Source organism: Homalodisca vitripennis, chromosome 5 (assembly GCF_021130785.1).
Source record: "Homalodisca vitripennis isolate AUS2020 chromosome 5, UT_GWSS_2.1, whole genome shotgun sequence".
Lineage (NCBI taxonomy): Eukaryota > Metazoa > Arthropoda > Insecta > Hemiptera > Cicadellidae > Homalodisca > Homalodisca vitripennis.
Genome location: NC_060211.1, coordinates 112,484,563 through 112,511,593, shown reverse-complemented (window position 1 = coordinate 112,511,593; position 27,031 = coordinate 112,484,563). Strand labels below are relative to the sequence as shown.

The following is a 27,031-nucleotide window of genomic DNA, read 5'->3' as shown; positions in this document are numbered from 1 at the left end:
AACTATGTTTAAAAATATTTTTGTGTCATTTTCAAATGTACATAATACAATTTTTCTTGTACTTTGTTTATATCAAAACGTAATCTACTTTCTGGATAGCCCTTGAAGTCTAATATGAGAATGAACATTAATAAACTTCATTACTGTTATAGAAATCTGTTACTTCTAACATATCTAGTTAAGAAGATGATTCAAAGTCAAAACACGTACAAATACAGAGTATGCCAATCCCATTTGGTAAATTAACAAAACATGATATACAATTAAGGTAAAGCTCATTTCTAACCATCCACATACTGTCATTGGGTAGTGTGTGTTGTAACTGAAATCTGTTACTTCTACACAAACATTCTGTAGATGATGAGACGAATCAAAGTCAAAGATCAAGCTCTTGCGGCGACAGTTTTATTTGCCATCAGTGTGTTTCTGAATGTTCACTTTGATAACAGACTCTCAAAAGGATCAGTTCTCGAAAGGGATCTGTTGCTCAAACAATGATACCACTCACCCAAACATGTCTGTTACAAAGTGAAGTTTGCTGGCGCATTCGAAATAAGCTTGTGGAAAAAACTACCAAGGTCATAAGACCTTCACATCATGGCATTTGTAGTTTTTTAAACTGTAGAAATAACCTCTCTACTCTTATTGGTACACATTCTGTACCCTTTCTTACGTGCCCATTTTGCAAATATACGTCTTGAATTGTATTAAGGATTGGAATAAATTATCAGTCAAAATATCTGGTAACATTGTTTTATTTTTTAACAACATATAAAGCTTCTGCCTTTATAACCATTGTTATTTTTAAAACAGGTCATAATTTGTTGGTAACAGAGTGAACAAAATCCAGTTTAAACCAGATAAAGACGTAATAAAAAAAGAAAATACTGCATTTTCGTTAAAAAAAGACTTGACAAACTTTAACATTCAAATCCATATGACATACTATTTCTAAGTTTATTATAAGGCATAATATTAAACATTAAAAACTAAAATAATAAAATAAGATAATGTTACAAGACAAGAAAGTTGCAATAAAAATTGCAAGATGGACCACTAATCACTGTTTTTACAATTCCTATGAATTACACATCTTTTCTCAAAATGTAGGTAGGACAATAAAATAAAAAAATATAAAATTTAATATATGAAATATGAATGGAACACATTTTAAATTCTAAATAAATTACCACAATCTTGATCTTAACATTGTGAAGTCTCTTTCCTTTTCTAATAAACCTTCCTATCTTAAGTAGTAAAATATTTTTCAACATTTCAAACCGTGAATGTAAACATAGTTTGTAACTTTGTAAAAAAATAGATGTAATTATTTGTAAAAACACAAAATAAATCAAGTACTTTAGAAAAAGTACATTTCAAATTGTATACATCATTTTAGGTTTAAAACAACATAAACTTACATTAATATCCATGACATAAATTATAATTAAGTAATATCCATGAATTATATCAGTAAGATGAAACTTCTGAGAATCCTCCCTCATAAATTGTTTAAAGTTTGTTAGAGGCTACAACCAACACATGAAATTCAGTGAACACAAACAAAATCTGATACTTTGCAAAATGAAAATAAAGAAAGCATTTCAACTCTGATTCGTGAAAACAAAACTTAAGTTTAGATTTTTATTACGCTACATTAAAGGTTAGCCTTCCATCTGCCAGTTAATGACAAGGTAATCGCAAATGCACATGTAGTTTTATACAACTAAATCAAATGTTTCTAGATAAAAACAATAAAGCAGTTGTAAAATTTGCAATCTTAATTTCACATAAATGTTGCTTTAACCTTTTCTACTTGGATTTTACCACTCCAGCACAATCGCTTGTTTTCACTACTCCAAGATGTTGTGCTTGATCAGCTATTTGACATTAATACGGCTAACTTCCAATTACAAAGTTTGCCAAAGCTGTTTTAAACTTAATATTTGAAAAAAGTCAATGAATATATTTTTACTGCTTTGAAGTTGCACAAACTTTTTTTGTCACAACACTGCAGCTGGTAACACTGGAAGTTTGTTGTTTTTAGAATTATGAATCCCGTGTTGTGTTTTCTGTTCATGATTAGTGTTGTTTAATTTATTTATTACAATTACTACTTAAAAATCGTGAACCACTATTAATTAATGTATATTTTAAAATAGAATATTAGAGACTAAATTTGGAGTAATTTTCACCCAAAACTATTTAGGATCTTAATCAATAAATTATTCCTTAAAATTGCTTTTATACACTTTTGTGAGATTTTAACAACTCTGAATAGGTGAATAAGCTTTTAAGTAGTTTTCCAATATTCTTTGTGTTAGAAACATAAGTAAAACTTTATCTAACACAAGAAAATAAATTTCTAATTGGCAATATCTGTGTATATCACTAATAAATAAAATATTTTATGTACATAAATAGAATTTTTTTAAATTCATATTTATGTACAAAAGAAGTTTTTTATTTTTAGTTTATGGCAAAAAAATATATAAACATGCTTTGAATTTTTGCTAAGTAATAATTTGTGCTTAATATAATGTCTAACCAATATATAAGCCAAACATATGCCGTAGCGCAAATAAGTCCATAACAATATTTCATATAAAGCCATGCATACAAAACAAAAATAATACAAGTACAGGGTGAGGCAGTGAAACGGCACGATTTCGATAGTGGTTGTCGGGCGCGGAGGGGGGTTGCGAGAGTGGGGGAAGTGACCTTGGGCGTCTAGAGTGGTGGAAGTTTCAGTAGCCATGGAGCGTTGGTCGAGTGCGCAACGTGCATATGCCGTAAAGGCATATTACAAAAACGCGGATAGTGTGGTTGGTGCTCAAAGCGCCTTTCGTCGTGAATTCAACCTGCCGCCACGGGCTCCCGTGCCATCAAGGAAAGCCATTCTCCTTTGGGTTAAAACCTTTGAAGATACTGCTAGCACAACAAAGAAAAGAGGCGGCAGCACAAAAACAATCCGGACACCCGAGAACATTAATCGTGTGCGCGAAGCGTTGGGACGAAGTCCGCGAAAATCCGCGAGACGGCACAGCGCAGAACTTGGTCTCAGCAATCGATCAGTAAGACGGATTTTGAAGAGTGACCTTCACTATCATTCATACAAAATTCAGGTAGTGCAAGCCCTTAAACCAATTGACTACAATAACCGTATACGCTTTTGCCAGTCAATGCTTAACGTTATTGAACGAAATGAAGAAAGAGAGCATAACTTATGGATGAGTGATGAAGCCCACTTTCATCTTAGTGGGTACGTAAATAAGCAAAACTTCAGATATTGGTCCTCAGATAACCCGCAAGAACTTCATGAAAAACCTCTCCATTCTGAAAAAGTAACAGTCTGGTGCGCAATGTCATCTCGTGGAATCGTGGGGCCCTATTTTTTTTAAGATGAAGATGGCAACACAGTGACGGTAAACTCTGGACGTTATGCTGACATGTTGACCATTTTTGGTCTGCCTGGAATTGATCGACATGATCCAGATGCTGAAACACTCTTCCAGCAAGATGGTGCAACAAGCCATACTGCTAATGTCTCAATGGAATTGCTCAGACTTGCATTTCCACGACGTCTAATCAGCAGGAATGGCGATTTCCCCTGGCCTGCCCGTTCACCAGATCTGACGGCACCAGACTTTTTTCTTTGGGGCTACCTCAAGTGCAAAGTCTTCCAGGAAAATCCACCAAGAACAAAAGAAGACCTGAAGGAGCGAATTCGACAGGAAATTAACAACATTCCAGTACAGATGCTACGAAACGTCATGGGACAATTTCATCTCAGGCTTAGACAATGTGTGCAAAACCAAGGACGACACCTCACTGACACCATATTTAAAAAATGATTGTTTTTAAGTTAAATCTTTAATTTCCACTCTTGTACTTGAGATCCATGTTCAACTATTATGATTTTACTTGTAAATAAATCTTTGGTGGTTTTACAAAATCGTGCCGTTTCACTGCCTCACCCTGTACAAAGGAACAACAGGATCTAGGTAATTAAGCGGAAAGACTTAATTCAAATTATATTCATATACACCTGCAGTTGAAATCATTTGCTTTTATGGAAAGGATTTCACCTACAAATGCCCAGGATGCGCTTTGAATGATTACTTAATTCCTTTATCCGTTTTTATCGGTTGCTACCACATATTGATGTAAAAATGAATTCACTTCTAATATGTACATAAATCACAAACACCTGCCCACAAAATAAAATCATTGCAACTGATAGATGATCATATGATAATTAAAAATACCAAGTAAAAAAGCATTTGTCCAGAAAGTTTTATTTTGTATGCAATTTAGAAAACATGTGTTGTAAATACACTATAAGTATTCTATAAAACTTTCGAGCTGGCAGACAGGAGTCTAAAATACTATTTTAAAAGTAAAACAATTACATGATAAAGTTGAAAATTACCTTATAACACATTATTAAATTAAATTATTTGGAACAATATAACATAATTCTCGACCAAACTAAACTGATATAAAGTTCTCAAAATGTGGAATGCAAGAAAAAGCAGTGTAATTAATGATTTCCAATTTTGGCTCCAACAAATGAAAGCTAACCTATGCACAATGATTCAGAAAAGTATTACCTATTGCCTTTGAATTTATATACATACACAAAATCAATTATATCCAGCAGAGTAATTTATGCACATTTCCAAAGTACTAAGCACCATGTTTTGAGCTATGGATAATCAGAAGTTAACCATGACAGCTATATAGTGATCAATAAAAAAGATCATTTACATCAACTCAAAGTTGTAATCAATTCATTAGAGAAAAATATTGTTATATTTTATACATTAAATATGTGTTTTTATACACGTGTATTAGGCCTATACATCATTAACGATTGAAATGGTTTGGCGAAGGAGGTGGAGGAAGATTAGGATTAAAATTTACACGTGTGTGATTGTTGTAAGGTGCATTTCTTGACTGAGGAGACTGAGTAGGCCAAAAAGGTTGAGGTGGTGGGCAAGGTGGCACAAATGGGCTGTTTGGCAAGGCAGAAAATGGTGAATTAGGACTCTGTGGAGGCCTTTGATTCCAGAAAGGTGAAGAAGGTAATGGATTATTATTGATCACAGGATTATTTATTGGAGTAAAAGGAAAATTACCCCATGGATTTTCAGATCTAGAAGATGGTGGAGTCCATCTTGGATAGTTATTGGAAGCCTGCATATGGTTAGGAGGAAAAGAGTAGTGGTTGCTAGTTTTATTTGATAACCCCGGAGTGGTGTCGGACCTATTCTCAGGCTGAGAAAAGTTTAAGGTGATGGGGTTGGGGTTGCCGAAGCAAGGTGGGGGTGTCCTCATGAGGTTACATGGGTGATCAGGTCTAGGTGTTCCAGGTCGTGGAGGAAGTGGAAATGGGGCATTATGAGGTGGAACTCTACCACCAAACATCGGTGGTCTTCCGAACATCTGGTGACTAATATCGCTATGTACAGAAGCTCTCACAGGATGTTGGGGGGGTGTTCCTGGAGGTGCTATGGCAGGAGACCAAAGGTTGTTAAATCCTTGCATCCTGTTTCTGCTCCCATTTTGATTGTTTCTAACTGCAGATAAATGCAGGTTCCGCTCATTCATTCTTCTCTCATAAGCAAAATGTCTCTTCCTTGCAGGTTCATCTGGATCTGAATCCACTCTAAATACAGCCTGGAACATTAAACCCCGAAGATTTACTAACTTACATAGTTCATAATCATTATTATTATTGCCATAACATGTAATGTAAAAAACTTAGTACCAATTATATCACTTTCATGAACTACATACCAAAACAAACTTTAAGTGAACAAATTGGTTTAATCTATTGAGGATCGATTAGTTAGGCCGTGCAAGTCTAAGCATGCATGAATTAATTTGTGTCCACATTGGCTGCAGATAAGTAATGCCGGTCTGTGCTGTATAAAGCCGCCTGGTGTTTATATTATTATCTGTAGTGTTATTATTAACAGCTCATAATAATACATGCAACCAATACCATAAAATGTAAAACCAGTTGCTATTGTAAAAACTGGTGATGACAACAATAGATCAGTACTGCTACATTGCAGAGAGTAAATACAGCTGATTTTTCAACTTCTACATACAACAGAATGTTTACAAACGTATTACTAGAAAACTAAAGAAAACCCGTTATTAAAACATTACATAGACTAGTAATGACATTCAGGCTGTCTACAAGAAACTGTTAAAACTATTAGGAGGTGAAATTAAAAGTAGATTACTTTTGTGATTTGTGCTCGTAACCGTGCCACTAAACCCAGCTACTGCACAAAGAGATATTTCATCAGTCATGTGCAATGTGTTAAGAATCACCTGGAGAAGGCAGAATACAACAAATTCCTAACACAATTATTGTTTAGTGACGATGCTAATTTTGATTTATTACTAAATTTCAAAATTAAATTATTAGTTCCTAATAACATGAGTGATTATTTGTACTAAGTGAGACTTTGATCAATTGATGCATTACGATAACTAAAGTAAATTGGAAAATCACGATAGTTTTGGGAGGAATTACTTTCTTGTTGTCAAAAATATTCGTAAAGCCTTAATGACTACAGGTACGGGAACATGCATGGACAGTTCCTCCTACATTGCTCTCTGTGACAAGTTACAATGCCGGTTTCAATAGGAAATCCCCCTACTTGTAAGGTGTGTTCTGTGATAAGTTTTTGTTGGCTACAAACCAATTAAAATTTATTATAAACTGTTATCGATACTTTTATTTAATTTCTTTTCTAAATTTGGTTTATGATAAACTACAATAAAATGATTCTTCTTGATAAATTTGAATCTGTAATGTGATGTTTACAGGAAAGGAATGATTAGTGAAATTCGAGGGAGACAATCATGCATTGATTTCAAGAATGGCCATATTAATGTTAATGATGGAAGACCATAGGGGTAAACCTAGCCTTTATTCTGTTGAACAGGTTATGAAAATAAGTAAATATTTTGAGAAAAACTTTCACAAATATGGGACTTTCAGAAAAATTTCCTTCAAATTTCACAATGTTGGGGGGGGGATGGTCAGAGAATGTTTAAATTATTACATGAGATTTCACAACAATGGGTTGGCCGTATGAGACCTGCAGGTCTAGCATTGCATCACTGGCCCCTGAGATCATTAGGCTTCATGTATGCTATTGTTTCTTGTGGTTTGTTTGTTTCTCCTACTATCTCCAGTGATGTAAAATCTATAATTGGATTGCAATAAGTGTAGAAGCAGTGGATCAAATAGGTAATGTTCATTAAAGTTTGAAAGTTTTGCCTTTAATGAGTTAAACTATACACAAAATACCAAGCCATTTATATATAATTTGGTCAACTCAAGGAAATATTAAAATTATATTTATATAGTATTATGAACTCTACAGTACTGTAAATTATAGAATAGCAATTACTTCTACTATAGTCTCCTCTACAAAAAAACCACTCAGTAACATGATAAACAAATTTACCAAGAAGAATAGTTTTATTCCAGATTGTTTAGTCTTGAACTAATCTTAGCTAATAAAATTAAATAAAAGTGTATACATTTACTGAGGAGAGTGAAAAATATAAACTTAACAAAGAAAAATGTTCAAAACAAAGTAAAACTTACTTTGCGGTTCCTATTCCTAGACTTCTTTTTCTTAGCTCTTTGTTCCTGTTCATCATCGGAATATTCCAAATAAATTTCAGGTGGTTCATCATCGTCTTCCCAAGATGCATCACTGCCTTTAAGTCTGGAACAAGAAATATTATTTATTTAATCATTATCGACCATCACTAGTTTCTAAATACATTTTGATTAATATTACTTAGGTCATATTAATTTCTGATTCTATATCACAAGTTAAAATGGTCAGTCTTCTGCACATAGCAAATCTTTCTATTAATATATCTAAAAATAAAAGCCTGACTAAAATTATACGTCTTTGCACATTCCTTGTGGATAGCAATAACAATAATAAGTAAAAGGGCATCCCAAAAGTAACTTAGTTTTGCTGTTTTGAGAAGGGACGGAACACTGCCATTTTGGTATCTGTGTGACTCACTTCAGCATCCAGCTATGGTAACATACAGATTTTCTTGTAGCTGCTTTATTAAAATTATTAATTAAAATGTGCAAAATTCAAAATAACACCCTCTGCAAATTACAGTTTTGATTAGATATTTGTCAACAAAAACTGTAAAATGAACTATCGTGACATATCAAACTTTGTGAAGTTTATAGTGAGAACATTAAGAGAAATGAGTAGTGGTGCATTATGTTAAAATATGGGTACACTGATGTTCATGATGAGAATTACTTGAAATGACTAACCAAGCATTTTCTCAGATGGCAGGCTACAGTGGACCATGGAATCACTAAAATACAACAGAAGGAAAAAATAGGACAACTTGTAGTAAGACCTTTTTACCACCAAAGATGCGTGAACTTGGTATAAGATGCCCACCAAGCACTAAGTCAGCTGACTGTCAGAAGGTTGCCAACTCAACAACTCACCCAATAACTGAAAAACTCTGCTGTGAAACATTCATTAATTTACCAACATCTGTCGAAACGATTATAAATCCGCTTAAACAATAGCTAGAGCTATAATTTTCGTTATTTTCTTTGTCTTTCATTGCTTTATATTAATTAATACAGTTTCAAAAGCATATATTTTATTGTTATGAAAAACAAATATTTAAAAATATTTTCTTAAAAAATTTGATTTAGTAAAACATATTAAAAAAAAAATCTGTGTTTAAAAAAAAATTGCAAACTTTGGTGATTTTGTATTGTTGGATCACAATAACACCATTTAGGTTCTTACAAAAAATATATGTTCAAAATTCGATTAAAAATTTTAAAACACTGTTTATAATAATGACGTATAACTGTAAACCTGGAAAAGTTACATTTTATAAAAAATTACATATTTTAATATAGTAAATTTATAATTACGTACATTTATGAATATTAATTAATATATATACATAATTTCAATAAACATTGAATCACAAAAAGTACTTGCTCCGCCGGGACTCGAACCCGGATCTCTCACTTGCCGGGTGAATGTGCTACCTTTTTTCTTAACGTTGTAAGAAAAACCATAACTAGAAGCCCAATAAAAATGGCAAGTTGTTTTAAATAAGCAAAATAATGTGACTCTTTTAATCCTCTGACTGATGACCGACAGCATAGATGTTCATTAATACTGCTTGTGAACTGATAAAGACGGCACAGCCGTCAGTTAAATTTCTGCTATTATTACAAGAAAACCATTTAAGTTATAAAGACATAACTTGTACCAATTGAATCTTTTACTCGTAAATACCAATTCATTTTATATAGTTTATATTCGTAATATTACTCGTTATCAGCTGATATCGATCCAAAGGCCGCACGGCATTCAGCTGGTGACATGCTACAACGGCCCTGATGTTCTTTGTTGCTACTGTTGTTAGGTTATTATGTAGGCTAGTTGTTTATGACTAATTGTTATGTTGTGAAATGGGCGATCCTGGAAGTTCAAGTGATAAACGTGAACTACTGGATGATGAAATTATTAGTTCTGATGATGAAAGTGACATATCGGCAAATGAAGTGTATGATGATATATCTTTGTCTGATTTGTTGTCAGGTAGTCCGGATGATTATAAACCGTTGGAATGTGAGTTTGGTTGTGAAAAAAATCGATAGTGACAATGACAACAATTCACCATTCTTTTATTGCATTTGTCCAGAGAATTCATCAAGCATCAATATGGATGCGTACTGCAAAAAAAGTACTACACGGTTAAATTTTTTTATAAAAAAACTTTTTATTTACTACAAAAATGTGTATATTTTGTACATTTACAGTATTTTACTATCTAAAGTCATGTGAAAGCTACATAAAGTGAAACTTAGAAAACAAAAAATTGACAATACAAATTATTCAATTTATGTATAAATAACGAATCAGGGTCCTACAGGATTGTACATAATGTTTATTGTATACTATAGCAAAATTAAATGTATGAAATATTTTTAATATTGATGAAACCCGACTGACTAGTCCTAAAGGCTTAAGAATTATTTATGTATTAAATATATTGTGACTTACTTCATGAGCTGTGCCAGAAACACATAGTTAGTGTATTTTGTCTTTGGAGCAGAATAAACCATTTGGTCAACACATATATTCTTATCCTTGATGTGGTCTCTTGAATTAAATCTAATACAATAGTAAGGTTCGGCCACTGGTCCAAAAACATCAAAGATTTTTCCGAGGGGTTTTCCTCCTTCTATAAAAAGTACTGTGTCCAAGTTGTAGGCTGGCATATCTTTAAAAGCCTGAACTACCACTGAAATCAACATGGTTAATTTATTAGACTAAAATGTATAAGGATGAGTAAAATACTATCTAGACTTTATTCTTAAAACATTTATTGGAAGAAAAAATGCTATTTTAACATATCCTATTTTCCTATATAATTTTCCCTTTTAATAAACCATTTTCCACACTGAATCTAAACTGTTGATGCTGTTGTCAAAGAGTTGCATTTGTAACTAACGCGATACATATTTTCCCACACCTTTATAGTATTCAAAGTGGTGTCAATATAATTATTCTTTGAGTGGCTCAAACATGTAGAACTCACACGGCAAACATCAGGAATGTAGAGCATACGTTTCAGTGTTTTCCAATTAATTTGGTCCAATGTTTCTTGAGTCAATGAAGCTGTATAGTCAAAGACGTCAAACTTTGGATGTGAGTTAAAGAGCGCAGGTTCATATCCTCTCCGTAAACATAGCACTTCTTATCACTATCTTCGACCTTGTACCGTATCGACTCTCCCCCTTATTCTGTTTCATAAGATCCTCATACAAGTCAGAGACTCATTAGGCAGATTATGGCCTCTCCTTAAAGAAAAAATAATAAAAACTATTTTGTTTAAATTGTTCAGACCTTATTTTTGATGAAGCGATATAACTCCTAATAAAGCTCTGGATTTTAGTGTTAATTTATTTTTCTTAAAGGTAATACAGTATAATAAAAATTTAAGTAAAATTCAGTTTATCTGATTTAAATAACTGCATTTTATCAAATGTAAATGTTATTTTTTTTTACTTATTTGATAAAAAACAATATTTTAATTTACAATACATGAAAATTAAAGATATAAATCTACCTTAATATTTGGCTAAAGATTAAATTTAATGGTAAAAATTAGAAGAAAATATTTAAACTGTTATTAAGAAATAACACATTTAATTTTTTTGTATGTGTGCGAGGATACCATTAACCAATTAAACTAATATATTTGAATGTATACAATGATATTATTAGCCAATGACGCTAATGTATTTAAATGTGTACAAGGAAACCATTAGCCAGTGATGTTAATATATTTAAATATGTGCAAGGATGTCATTAGCCAATGAAACAAATATATTTAAATGTCGTTTCTCAAATATAATTTACAATAAAGATATATTTATACATCAAACCAAATATATAACAGAAAATATATGTACTTGCGAATATATATGTAAAAATTGAAAAATGTATAAGTATTATTTTTTTACTTTTGAAGTTTTTTTAACAAATACTGTAGCAACACTTATGTCATTTGTTATATTGTTATAAACGTGGAAAGAATGATTGTAAAGTTTTTTTCTAGGAACACAATAGTTACATAACAGTTTTTGAAATTATGTCTGTGTGCACTACTTTTCAGTCTACCTTCGTATAATCTTCCAGCTCATCACCTCTCACTATACACAAAGAAGCCATCATATACAGGCAGGAAAAACTTAATGTAATTTTTAATAATTTCATTAAATTTATTTGTAGGATCTTCATCCAGAGGCTTGTATGTATTTGTATCAATTGCCCATAATGTCCTACTTTCCTCTCCAGATACCCAAACTGTTATGGCTAAAGCACCTAGAGTAATATTTCGAAAACCTCAAAATTTGAAAAACTTGTCCAATCTAAACTACTTAAATTACATCAACTATACTTAAGTTACTAATGGATGTGAACCGTGCAACAAACCACATTGCGGTTCTTGCAAAATTATGAAAAACTCTAGGAAATTCAAAAGTAGCGTAACTGGTTTAACATATCCCATTATTGGCAAAGTAAACAGTGACTCTAATAGTGTAATTTATGAAATTAATTGTAATTTTTGTAACAATCAGCAACAATCTAACCACCTTAGAGTCAGACTAACAGGGCACAGATTTGATATTTTTCATAAAAACAAGGAGAAGCCACTGGCCAAACATGCTGCTGAGCACAAAAAGGACAAAAATAAAGAGTGTTGTGATCTTAAAGGAATTAATAAGGTCTTCCCTTGTCCTGAAGAAAATTGAAATGGATTAAAATGAAAAAATCTCGAACAAGCCCATCAGTTACTTCTAAAATCTAAATATCCAAATGGTTTAAATTTAAGATAAAATTAACTTTTCCAAATTTCCTTCTGTGCCATTAATAATACAACAGCTGGCTCTCTTTGAATGTTTTAGTTGCGTATTTACATTTTTGGTTATTTTCTTCTTATTTTTTGTGTTTCTTGTTCTTTTGGCATTTTTATTTTGCTTCCTGAAGATGTGGATACAAAATCCCACGAAATATAGAAGCTTGATATCTTTGTTTTTTATTTAAATAAGTTAAATAATATATATATATATATTATATATATATATATATATATATATATATATATATCTAATATATATACAGTATATAGTCTGTGGTATGAACCAGATCTCTAGGGCTAGATTTAAACAAACAGCTATTTTAAACGATTACTAGTGGAATCCAAACTACCTTTATGAATTTATTCCTAAACCAATATAATTTGTATTAAAACATAAATAAACTTAAATCTTGCAAAAATGGATGCAACTTAAATTTGGAAGACAAAATATTAAATCAATTTGTTGAGAATGGGCTGCTAGTTTTTTATGTGAGTAAAACTATTTTAAAACATGAAAGTTACAGTTTTACTTACCTAAACAATCTACTATCTGATAAACCTTCCCAATTGGTGTGCAGTCTTCTTCAGGTACACTTATTTTTAGGTCTTCTATTGGCGGCAAATCTTCTAGGCTAATTTCCTTTTTTGCCTTGATGGGTTTACAAGGTTTTACGTTGAAATTCTCATACAGTTCATCACTGGAACACACATTGTAGGTAAATATTACTTATAATTTCTTCGGATTGAATTTTACAACATTTCAATCATTGTTTAATTATACTATATACTTCTATATTTATGTAAATTTCATGGCCAGCACTAGTTATTCTCTGCCCCTTGAAAAAATATATTTTTAGTTTTCCCCCTTTCAGTTTGATAATTGTAGATTTTTAAATATCACAAGCGAAGGCAAAAAAAGAAATCAATCTACAAATACAGGATAAGACTCCTGTAAATTGTGGACTGTTGTATCGACTCAGTATTGAAAAAACCCCTTTTCTTTGTTTAAAGTTTATAATTGACATTTGCTGCCTTCTCATCTTTGCACTAGCATGATAAAATATCCCTGGTCACACTGGCCCTCCCACAATAATAACTAACTTTGGATATGTTCACACAAACTATCATAATTTAATGTTTTTAATTACGAGATTTAAGCTTTGACTACTTTGCCATGGAACAGTCTTATATCATGCACTCTATATCAGTTTTTTGAACACATTTTATATTTTGATATTCCCTAATTTTGATAGACTTCACTAAAGCTCAGCAAACAATGACCGTATAGGTGTGTTACCATGATAAGGCTAAAGAACGGATTACAAAAATACTAAATTTAATACATATATTTAATTCGCATTGGCATCAGTCAGTCAGTATTTGGAGTACTTGACATTTACATTGACTGTTAACCCTTTAAAATGAAAATTTTCGCAAACCTGCCTACTACTAGTCATCCAACTTTTGTCACTGACATGAATCACCTGTCATTGTTATTTGCAATTTTTAAGAGGTTACATTTTAAAATATAGCAAACATAAACTGTCTACAATAATAACAAGTTAGGAGTAAGTTACACCATATGTTGTGTAACAGGCTTCACTGAAGATGCATGCAAAATTTCTAATCTAAAGCTATTGCTCATTTCATTCTCAAAATGTACAAACAGAAGAGAAATTCTGCCAACCTACTGAGTCACAGAGTTCAATGACGGTCAGTCAAATCCCATGGATATACATGCACCTTCATCAAACTTATTCTTGTTTATGTAGATATTAATACATTCATATTCATTCTGGACATCTTAAACTGAACCTTTCCTGTTAATTTTTTTATGAAAATCTCTTTAATATGATCTTGTATAAACAATGTATAAGTCTTTCCAAATTACTTCCCTTAAAACGAAATGGAAAAAGCTCTTTATGGTGATTTATAGCCTAACACTTTTAATATACAGTAGAACCCCTCATATCCGGCCTCGGTTTTACCGCACCTCGGTTTATCCGGCCACTTCCCGGAAGCCAATAGCGAAATTTATTTACCACGGCTTGCAGACGCGCAGTTGCACGCACTAGTCTCCCACGACTCTTGTGTTATTTTGGTGTATCTATTTGTTTACATTTTCCTGTGTTGTCCTCAGTTGAGCTAATAGGTTTAACCTGTAAACAGTTCGTTGATTATTTCCAGTCCGGTTAGTACAGTACAGTACAATTGTTTTGTTTCGTCAAGTGCTGTGTACTGTAGGTTGGTTTATCCGGCCGAATCGTTATCCGGCCAGGGGCTCGGTCCCGTGGTGGCCGGATATGAGGGGTTCTACTGTACAATTTTTAGTAGACAAAACTTTGAGAAATCCAAATGCTTGACTCTTTTACCTACACTGACAGTATATTTGTATTATTAAGTGAAAGAAACTTGATGAGCAGAGAGCAACTTCAATATTTTGGGATGAAATACTTGTTTGACAAATCACATTGAATGTTTGATAAGGCAACTCAAAAACCCAAGACAATATTTTCAAAACAAATTATCTAAAATATTGGGGAATAAACCTTCTGTTATTTTGGATATTGCCATCAGATATTTACTTTCTTTGTACTGTTATTTTGTGTAAGAAATATTTACAAACAGCAGATACCCACAGTGTCACATGCAATTTTCAAAATACAAATACATTAGCCTTCTTAGTGAAAGCACATGTGATGATGGAGCCCTTATGATGTTTTAAATGGAAGTAGGCATATATCATCCTCTTCTTGTCTCTTAGTTGTAGGTAACACAGATAATAATAATTAATTAAACCCCAAAAAAACTAAATCAATCAAATAAAAATGTTAAGAATAACACTTAAAAATATTTATATGATCGGTTTATAATTAATAGCATTAACATTATTTTAATGCTATTACTGAGATATCATTTCCTTTCAGTAATAAGTTTTCAATGTACATAATCAACATTATTGGAACCCACATTGTTTCTTACCTGTCAGAATCTGATGAGTCAGATATGATTATTGAAGTTGAACTGCTTGATGATGATGAATCCGAGTCTGAATCTCTATCTGAATCTTCTTCATTCTTGTCCTCCCTATATTGAAAGCTTGCTTCACATGCCTCGCCCTCTGATGAATCATCAGTATCATAAGATTTTAAAAGATTTAGGGAGAAATTACTAGTGACTATGGATTCTGCTTGAGGAATTGCATTGTTGTTCGAGATAACAACTGATTTGTCTGTTTCTAGTGACATAAGATCAGTACCATCGTTGGTATTGAGCAACGATACACCATAATGAGGCAAAACATTTTCTTGTATCATATCAAATACACTTGGATTGGGATTTATAAGAGATTTTCCAAGAAGTGGATGTTGAACTGGGAGTAACTGTTCGGTATTGCTAGTACCTGCTGTCTCTGTATTACCACAAGGTGATGAATTGTGACAACCCATTTCAACAGCTTTAGTAGAAACAGGTTCAATACAATTCTGTACTTTAGCATCAACAAAACCAATGTTATCAGTGCCATTCATGTTCACAGAACCTGAATTAAGTTGTTTGTCATCTATAAATTTTGTTTTTCCTAGATCTGAGGTGGAATTATCTGTTTGTTGAGAGTTTTTATTATAACCACTGGTTTCATTTGTTGTTAAACCACATTTTTCATGACAAAGTTCATCATCTTCACAGATAAGGCCATAAACTTTTGAAATAGGGCTTATTTTATGAATAAGACTTTCAACAACTTCACATTCATTGCTATTCATTGCATTGTTTTCAGAAGGATCATTATCTAACTGTCCTTCAGCCAAAGAACTAAATCCATTATTAACCAAGCCCTGTTGCAATACAATTTTTTTATTTGAGTTACTTTTATCATTGCTTTCCAGTTCAATATGGTTATCCATTTGCCCAAATTTATAAATAATGTACAGATAGATATGAGGTTGTCCTCAGTTACATTTATTATTGTGTTACTATGTTATCTTCTAGATAATATCAGTGTTTGCTCATTTCTTCTACGTGTTTATTCCTGAAAAAAAAAAATGTCGTCAATTTTATCAAGCATTGTATACAGTTTCAATATATTGTACTTGGTACTATATTGTTTGATAAATTATAATTTTTAATTGGAACACTACATTAGTTATATTAATACCCTAAATTACTCAATATATTCTCTGGATATATATTTATTAACATAATATCCAACACGTTTTCTAAACATCACAAGTACTAGTTTTGTAGTGTGTAGAACCACTGCACCAAGAAATTAATTATAACTGTTTTCTAAAACCAACAAACATTGCGTACGTAATTCAATAAAATTTAATACAGAAAATTCCTATTAAGTAAAGAAATAAAATGAAAACGCAGTTTGAAAAAATGTAAAGAAGAAGAAACCATGTTCAAAAAAGCAGACAGAAATCCTACGTGGAGTTATATTTTTTTTACAATAAATAATCTGTACTACGTGAAAGGAGTTTTTGTTTCACATAGCTCCTTATTCATCATTTTAGTTGAGACATCACCTACAGGGAGAATCAAGAGATAACGATTTCTCGAAATATTAATTTATACAAGACCACCTTTCACGGCAGTCCAGCCTATTTTTGGGATTCTTATGTCTATTAGTCGTCTGATGGAACTGTTTATTACAGCAGTCCAGAGCCTACAGGTACAATGCATTCCCCAAATATAAATTTATACAAGACTGCCTTGCACAGGAATCCAACCTACTACTATCGGAATCCTAATAGAGTTTGGAACTGCTTATTACACAAGTCCATAGCCTATAATAACTACAACAACTCGAAATATCAATTAACATCAAACTTGGATAAATACAAAGTTAATTATGAATGGTTCTGGTAATAATAAAATACTGTTTAAATTAATAGCTACTATTTTTTGACTACATTCATTATACACTTATATGGTAATTTAACCTCAATCTACAAAACCTAATAGTCACCCATTAACTCGGTAAAAACTCACTGATAACTCTGGCTTGATCAGTGGGCGAACTGGTTTTGTCAAGTGTAATTCCTAGCGCCTTATGGTGAGCAGCCAAAAAACTAATTATAGGGCAGCTCATGGTGGCTGGCCAAAGTGCTATTGCCGTCAATTTGCGGGCGCTTCTTCTTCGCTAGCACTGCTTGAAAACTCGTTATAGAACTAATTGAGTGTTTGTTTAAATATTACAACAAAATAGTACCCTTAAAACTTGTTGACGGGAATCAATGAAAAATTTGGAAAAATGACCATTCTATCATTGAACTTTCAGGAACATATTCCCCCAATTTCAAAAAGTTTAATTCATGAAATTGTTGTGGAGAAGGAAAATTCTCTAAAATTACTGTATAAACTTTCACTGATATTTAAATATATTAGGAAGTGAACTTATTATTTTATTAAATTTGAGATGAAAAGTAGTGTAGAAAGGACAATATAAAAGTGAATCAAACAGTGCAATCCTATTCCGCTATCTATTTATCTATGTCACCTTCAATTGTTTTACTATCTTAATCTTTTAATAATGTTATAAATGTGAAAGTGCCTTTTTATGTTTGTTTTGCTTTCACGTGTAAACTGTTCAACAGATTGTTCTGAAATTTTTCATATAAATTCTTACGGTTCCTGGGATGAATTTAGGTCTATTCTTATTTTGAAAATCCATCTAGATTACGACTAAATGGTCTTTAAAGTATGAAAAATACCAGGTCTCTTAAGTTTGAAATATTAATTTAAAGAGCCCATCAAATCTAATACACTGTTCTGTGTAAACATTGTTTATTATTTTCAATATGTTTACATTTTTAGTGAGTAAAAAGTGTAAAATGAGTAACCAAATTCTTCAAACAGGATTAGATTTCAATAATTACACAAGTACTACCTCTGTAAATGTCTTAAAACCACAAGATGATCAGAATTTTACTTCAAAGACTCCCTTTGAAGCAGTCGATGAGAACTATTTTGAACTAATGTATCAATTCCAGCTATTTAAAAAAAAATTTTTAAACTGTTACTATAAATTTAAAAACTGATATAAAACCCATTTTAGCTCTCTTTTGAGAGAAGTAGGCTTCTGTAATATATATTTTACTACAAACAAAACATACTAGGAACAAAGTAAATTACAATGGCCATAATTATAAATCTTGGGACGTATTTTCTTGATTGTGTGGCAACAAGGCAAACTCATAATAGGCATATAAGAGACAATGTAATTTAACTTTTTCTTTACATTTACAGACTGTTATAAAACCTAAACTAGTTGTCTTTTGACAGAAGTAGACTTCTCGAGCTGTGTATGTACATGAATTTTCTTACTCGGGAAAGAGGCAAAACAGCTATGGAACAAAATATACAGAGATCCAAGTAAATTACAATGACCATCAACATACACATTTTAACTTATTTTCTTGATCATAGGAAGAAGGCAAACTCAACATTGTCATCAGAAATATAATTCACTCAAAGTGCTCATACAGGTGCAAAATCTACAAAATCGGGAGTGAAGCCCCAAGCAGCTGCTAGTTGAAATATATTGCAAAGTGAGTGTTTTAAATAACATTTTTGATCATTGCTAGTGTTGTAAAAACAAATAAACTAAAATCAGCAATTAAATATATTGAATGAAGGTAACATAGCCACTCTCTGTCCTTATTTACTATTTGTTATTACGTGATATAGGTAGGTAGGTACGTAGTTCAAGTCACATGGGATGATCTGGTATGGGAAAGTACTAATCAGTGCAAGCTTCAGAGGTGCCTACAGTGCCACCCTCCACTTCTGGTGGAAAAGGAAAAATTTCCTTCGAGGTAGTATCTAAGTTTAAGCACAGATCACATATGAGCTCATAAGGGTTGTTCTATCTATAATACATGCGTACCTACCTATGCATATCATATAATAAGAAATAGTAGATAGTGACAGAGGATTACTATTTTATCCTTGTCCTTCAGTTCAGAATTCTTTCAGTTGGGCCATTCTTTATTGATGGCAACTCAAGAGGTATAAATACATGGACAAAACAGCATTCTTCCAGCAATAAACGAGTTCATACAAGGTGCTTACGAGTCTGCATTTTAACAGGACAGTGCTTCATTAAAATGTGCTTGTCCGAACATTCTTAGTTCAAACATTTTCGAACCTAGATGAATAGTTCGATGTGGTGCTATATTTAAGTGACCTGACCATTCACCTCTAGATTTTTCTTTTGGGGATTTCTCAGAAGTAAAGTTTATGATTGTGTCAATCCGCAAACATCGATGAATTAAGAACGAAGATTGAAGAAGCCTGCTACCTCATCACACCTGAAATCTTACATCTCAGATTGTCAAACATTTCCAACACCACATCGACGCCGATCGGAAATTCCATGACAATTAATGCAGACTTCGGTGACCCCACACTTCTGCGAAAAAAGGAAAACATTCCTCAATATAGTACCCTAATTCAAGCTCAGATCACGTGAGCGCTCAATGACTTTATATATATTTTTAATTACATACATATGCATTTACCTACTTCTAAAATAGTCTAATAACAAATAGTAGGTAGGGACAAAATGGCTTCCTTCTCGCCGACATCATTTCCTTTTGGGAGGCAGAAAACTACAACCGATCATCATAATGACATGTTAATTTCACCGTAAGGTAAATAAAGTTTGTTCTTTCTATAACCTAATGTAGTTTTTTTAAGTCCCCAATAAAAAAAAATAGTGGCCTCCAGATAATATCTAAGTACCTAAATACCCTACAGAAGACCACAGGATATCCTAAAGGATTGTTAATTTGCTCAATGTATTAACTTCATGTAAAAACTTGACATTATAACTTCTCCATCATATTGTGATGAAACATGGGTAAATCATGTTAATTCAATGCTTTGATAGTGAGGTTAAACTTCACACTGGCATTAACTGAATAGTTATGATCTCAGGTGGCAGATTTCTTCTTAGTTGGAAATGTAAAACTTGTGTCACACTATAAAAGCCTCATTTCAATGGGAATCACATTGAAAAATAGCTTAAGAACATAACTATCAAAACTTTTAAAATAAAAGTTTTTATTCACTTTGATTTTTTTTCAAAACTACTTGTCTGTTGCTTTCTGGACAGCCCTCGTATTTTGCTTGCAAAATATTTCAACACACTTGCACAATTCACCAACTGTATGTAATAACCAAAATAATTGGCAGCTGATAATATAATAATAATTACTCAAACACACACTGGCTAAAAGAAAATAAACATTGCAAAATACAAATGGCAAAAACCAACCGTACTATATAGAAGCAGGGAAGTGTTAAAATCACTAAACTATGACATTTCAGACCAAAAATAGCATTGGTGTTATGACTAACAAAGACATTGTATCAGCAGCTTGTTCCGCAATGGTAACTACTTAACAGAGGACAGTAAAAACTATTCTGATAATAAACTATCTGAAAATATCATGACTCATAGTACACGCCAATGTATACTTAGACCGGCTGATAATTTATTTTAACCGAAATTTGAAACTTGTGTTAGTGAAAATGATCGAACTGAAACGTCTGCATTATCAGACTTCCCAGAAGCAGTATATTATAATTATTTTTAGACTAATATTACGTCTACTAACTGGTTGAACTAAAATATCCTAAATAACCAGTAATATTGGTTTGGTTGTTCCCACCACTACACACGGCCCTAAATGTAAGTAAATAACAAATTTAAGGGCTATGAAGAATGGTTGTCACTATGTTACTGAATGTGTTGATAGTGAAATGACTAAAGCTGCTAGAGTTAAAGTATATTAAGAAATTAGACTGACTACAGTATAATAAGCGGCCACCATGGCAATCAAATCAACTATCAATTAGAAATATTTTAACTAGTGATTATAAATACATTTGACCTATATTCATAATGTCAGCGGTTTTTATTTTACAGAATAATAATAGTTATTACATTTTTAAAAGCCTACAACATGATTTGGTTTCACATTATTGTTCCACATTAACCCTTTGAACCCCAGACCAAAATATTGATGGTGAGAAAAATGTACCAAAACCATTTGACCTAAGACCTACAGAGAATCCCCGGAGCAGAAACAGCTGTATTGCATACTGTTCATAAAAAATTAATACTTTTGCTACTTTTTATGCTATTGTCTTGTATTACACACCAAAATGTCCAGAATGAAATTGTATACACAGAAAAATGTTAGTCTGAAGTATAAAACATTGTTTAACAACATTAAAATAACTTTAAAATATATGTATATAGATTTTTAGGTAAAAAAATAGATTTTAAGATTTTTTAATTCAAAAATAAGAAAACTTTACTATGGGCACCCACATTTTATTTTAAATTTAGATTTATATGTATGTACAAAAACAATTATATTGATATCTCTAAAGATAAAGATTTTGCAACTGCGACCTCACTGGGGCCGGTTGGTCATTGTCCGGAGTAGGCCTATCGGCGGTGATTTTTTCTTCTTCTTCTTCTTTTTCTTTTTTTTCCTTTGGGGCGGCCTACTGCCATGCACTTAAGCCTCAAGGGCTTTTTTCGCACCCCGGAAACACCATGAGGCCTACCAGTCTACAACTTCAGCAGTTCAACAAACCGCCAAAAACAACCTATCAAGTCCTCCTGGGAAAATTCACCACCCCTGTCCAAGCTACCAAAGATGGCATACCGCTCTCTTGCTATTGCAGAGCAATCAAAGAGCAGGTGCTCAGCAGTCTCCTCCTGCTCATTACACCTTCCACAGAGCGGATCCTCCTGAAGGATGCCAACTCTGTGTAGATGCTTCCTCAGGTGACCATGCCCCGTAATGAGACCAATGACCTTAGAAGACATTGATCTGTTTAATGAGAGAAGGTCCGAAGCCACCTTGGAGGATATCATTCTACTCACTCTCAAACCCGGATGCAACCTCCACCTTCTCCCATGCTCCGCGCGAATCCATTTCGAGACAACCCTAGAGGATTCACACCTTGGAACAATCGGCGGTGTTACCGCAAGAAGTAGATAGCTGACTAAATGGCATTTCTTCGTCATCTGAGTCCGAGATAGTTGGCCTATAGGTAGGATCAACATCAGTGTCATCACTGAAAATTGATGAGACATCAGACCAATCGTCATCTGATAGGTCAACTTCCAGTTGTCTGTCCAATTCACTCGGGTGATTTACAATGTTGTCACTCATTGTTTACAGAACTGATTATTACTTTAAGATTAAAACTAAAGAAAAAGTGACTAAAAACAGTCCTCAATTACAACATTTAACTCAATTCACACGCACAAAGACAATATGTAATATTAGACCGCTTTGTAAACAAATACAGCTGTGGAGTAGAAATGGCGTGGTGGCAACAGCTACGTAGCAACAAAGAGATATATTTTTTTTTAGCATAGATGTTATTTTAAATACACTATATTACTAACAAAAAAAATAGTATTTACTAAAATACTCATAAATATATATTAATACTCATAAAATAAGTATTTTACGATTTCAAATAAATATGTATGAAACGCATATACCATGGCAACGATATTGCGTCGCCTGGGGATTCTCGCGTCTTCATTGGCGACGATATATCGTCGCCTGGGGTTCAAAGGGTTAATTAAACAAAGTAAAATCATGTGTATGGTATTTGTATAATGGCCGCTAGAAGTGGGAAATACTGTTATTTGTCTTTAAACTATTACCAAAATAACATGGTAATTGTACTGCGTTCCAGTAACCTGTTACCAGCCGATCCATTCTAGGTATTAGCATCATGCTTATACTGAACTGACTTTACTAAATTGCAAGTAAACTGAGTCTGACTAAATCTATGTTTGGGTCTTTTTACACATATAAAGATTAGTATATAAAGATTTAAATAACTCACTACAATTTAATATTTATTCTAGAACACTTTCTAATAAACTACTTATAATTAATGATAACTGAGATCAAAAAAGTGAATGAAGGTTAGTTGGGTTTATTTTTATTATTCCAGAAATAAATCTGTACAGGTCCATTTTTATATTGATAAGTATATCAATCTATTGGATCTTTTGTTCCCTGTCCCTCCCACTAAATCCAACTCACACCACTAATTTATTGGCCTCTCAGTAACCTAAATAACAGGAAAGTAAACGTTTATAAACTGGTCCATTCCTAGCCTCATTGCTTGCATGATAATGGTCTCGACTATTACTCGTTATTGAATTACCTAATATCATAAAGACACAATGAGAACGCCAAATCATTCAGCCAAACTATTACTGAAATAACATGGTATTCCAGTATTAGGTATTCTTGAATAACCCTGTTACTGACACTAATACAAATACTCCAGGATGGCTGTAAGTAAAATGAAGATGTACATGTGTTATTTGTCACAAGGTGTCAGACACATTAAACTTTCAAAATAGAAAAAGTAGCTAAATGATACATGGTTCTGTTTGTTTCATTTTATAAATACACGTAGCTTAGATAATTTTTTAATCATTATTAAACTATTACTTTTTAAGATATAAAAAACAGCTAGCTAAACTATACTGTAATTTTAAATACCTATATCGTAATTTGGTTTCAGTAAGCCTAGTTATATCAAGGATTCGTAAATCATGAAAATCATATAGTACTTCATAAGAATGCATGGGCTATTGATGATTTGATTGTGGAGGTGGCCACTTATTATACAGCAGCCACTAGACAATATGTATATTGTTTGCATAGCAATACACTATACAGTATAACTTCCCTCCTTTCATTTTAATTTAGGCTGAAGTATAATAAGCAGCCACCAACAAAATTGAATCATCAATGTTCAAAATGTTCGACCAAACATGATTTTACTTTGTTTAATTAACCCTTTGAACCCCAGGCGACAATATATCGTCGCCAATGAAGACGCGAGAATCCCCAGGCGACGCAATATCGTTGCCATGGTATATGCGTTTCATACATATTTATTTGAAATCGTAAAATACTTATTTTATGAGTATTAAAATATATATTTATGAGTATTTTAGTAAATACTATTTTTTTTGTTAGTAATATAGTGTATTTAAAATAACATCTATGCTAAAAAAAAATATATCTCTTTGTTGCTACGTAGCTGTTGCCACCACGCCATTTCTACTCCACAGCTGTATTTGTTTACAAAGCGGTCTAATATTACATATTGTCTTTGTGCGTGTGAATTGAGTTAAATGTTGTAATTGAGGACTGTTTTTAGTCACTTTTTCTTTAGTTTTAATCTTAAAGTAATAATCAGTTCTGTAAACAATGAGTGACAACATTGTAAATCACCCGAGTGAATTGGACAGACAACTGGAAGTTGACCTATCAGATGACGATTGGTCTGACGTCTCATCAATTTTCAGTGATGACACTGATGTTGATCCTACCTATAGGCCAACTATCTCGGACTCAGATGACGAAGAAATGCCATTTAGTCAGCTATCTACTTCTTGCGGTAACACCGCCGATTGTTCCAAGGTGTGAATCCTCTAGGGTTGTCTCGAAATGGATTCGCGCGGAGCATGGGAGAAGGTGGAGGTTGCATCCGGGTTTGAGAGTGAGTAGAATGATATCCTCCAAGGTGGCTTCGGACCTTCTCTCATTAAACAGATCAATGTCTTCTAAGGTCATTGGTCTCATTACGGGGCATGGTCACCTGAGGAAGCATCTACACAGAGTTGGCATCCTTCAGGAGGATCCGCTCTGTGGAAGGTGTAATGAGCAGGAGGAGACTGCTGAGCACCTGCTCTTTGATTGCTCTGCAATAGCAAGAGAGCGGTATGCCATCTTTGGTAGCTTGGACAGGGGTGGTGAATTTTCCCAGGAGGACTTGATAGGTTGTTTTTGGCGGTTTGTTGAACTGCTGAAGTTGTAGACTGGTAGGCCTCATGGTGTTTCCGGGGTGCGAAAAAAGCCCTTGAGGCTTAAGTGCATGGCAGTAGGCCGCCCCAAAGGAAAAAAAAGAAAAAGAAGAAGAAGAAGAAAAAATCACCGCCGATAGGCCTACTCCGGACAATGACCAACCGGCCCCAGTGAGGTCGCAGTTGCAAAATCTTTATCTTTAGAGATATCAATATAATTTTTTTTGTACATACATATAAATCTAAATTTAAAATAAAATGTGGGTGCCCATAGTAAAGTTTTCTTATTTTTGAATTAAAAAAATCTTAAAATCTGCTACTTTTTAATTTAAAAAAAAGCTATCTATAATTATCAAATGTAATAAACAAAACAATAAATTTACATACCTTATACTATTTTTAAGGATAAACATGTCTGGTTACTTGTGGACGAAAGAACACATGTACAACGACATTGCTCTTGCAGCCATTACTCATTAACCAAATATGAATTCACTTTTAATTAATTTTAATTTCCAAACAGGATTTTACTTAGAATTAATTTCAAGCAATAATGTTGAACTGAATTACATGTTATGCTTTTAAAATCTTATTAAAGAGAAGCTATACTTTTATATGTAAAAATATGTATTTAAAATTTAAACCAAAATTACAATGGAAATGCACCTGGTCATTGATAACATGTTTGAACTTTTAGGATATATTATCTTGAATAGTCCAACAATCTAGGAGACCACAAGATCCTAGTGGACAATCTAGTCCAGGAATCTAGGGGATTAGGGGTTTCTGAGTGGGGGGATAACAAGCTAAATTCAAGCCGAGATCATGTTAGAAAGCCTAAACCAAAAGCCCCTGGTCAGCAGGGCGGGCTTCGATGACGCCTCCCACCCCGCAATGCTGGCAAAAAAAAGAAAAAAATTCTCGAGTAGTACCAACTTTCGAGCTCAGTTCACATTAGTGTCCCTTTCGTTTTGCCATGCCAAAATTTTATTAATCATAATCGGACATTAGAAATGCAACCAGTCAGCTGCAGAACATTTTAATAATGATCAACAAACACCATTGTTCTTGTAAATGTCACAAGCCTACTCAGTACGTAAATTAAATAAAAACAGCTAGGGCCTAGCAATGATTAATTCAGAATATCTATAGGTGAAATGTTATTCGATAGTACTGATATTTATAATCGATAATCATGATGGCCACTTATTATACTGCAGTCTTAGTTTAATAGAATATTCTATTATGTGTTTATAACTCTAACAAAAACAATACACTAGGCTAATACCAACCAGTTTCGAATTTCATCACACAAAAATAAAATATAGGCTAATTGAGTTCATTTAAAAATTCTAAGTCTTTCTTCTTAGATAGCAGATTTATACTCTCAAAAGCGTAGACCATGCAAGTTATACTTTAACCACGCTGATTCAGTGTAATCGTGATACCTTCATTGTTAAAACTTATATACCATTGTACTTATACAATAATTACATGTATATTAAATGATTGCATTAACATTACATGAGCAGGTAATAATAAACAATGAAATAATAATAATAATAAGCTATACTAAACATTAACTTACATTTCATATTTAGACATCCATTTCCAATCCTAACCTCAATCCATACCCCGTCACGATCACACACATTCAGAATCACAAGCTATTTT

General features: G+C 32.8%; 1 protein-coding gene across 1 annotated transcript; it reads right to left on the bottom strand.

The window, feature by feature from the left end:
- Window positions 1-737: 737 nt before the first annotated feature.
- On the bottom strand, window positions 738-27,031 carry LOC124362719 (H/ACA ribonucleoprotein complex non-core subunit NAF1). The gene is made up of 6 exons (XM_046817441.1): window positions 26,946-27,031; window positions 15,463-16,510; window positions 13,015-13,178; window positions 10,116-10,356; window positions 7,640-7,763; window positions 738-5,682 (listed from the first exon to the last, which is right to left on the bottom strand). Exons 2-6 carry the CDS (start codon window positions 16,383-16,385, stop codon window positions 4,870-4,872), a joined length of 2,265 nt encoding a protein of 754 aa, XP_046673397.1. The 5' UTR covers window positions 16,386-16,510; window positions 26,946-27,031; the 3' UTR covers window positions 738-4,869.

Coding starts and splice junctions, on each gene's coding strand:
- LOC124362719 (XM_046817441.1), bottom strand. CDS start 16,385: ATGGATAACCATATTGAACTGGAAAGCAATGATAAAAGTAACTCAAAT. Junction 7,764..10,115: donor TTTCTGGCACAGCTCATGAA/GTAAGTCACAAT, acceptor TTCTTGTTCCAG/ACTTAAAGGCAGTGATGCAT. Junction 5,683..7,639: donor CTAGGAATAGGAACCGCAAA/GTAAGTTTTACT, acceptor TTAATGTTCCAG/GCTGTATTTAGAGTGGATTC.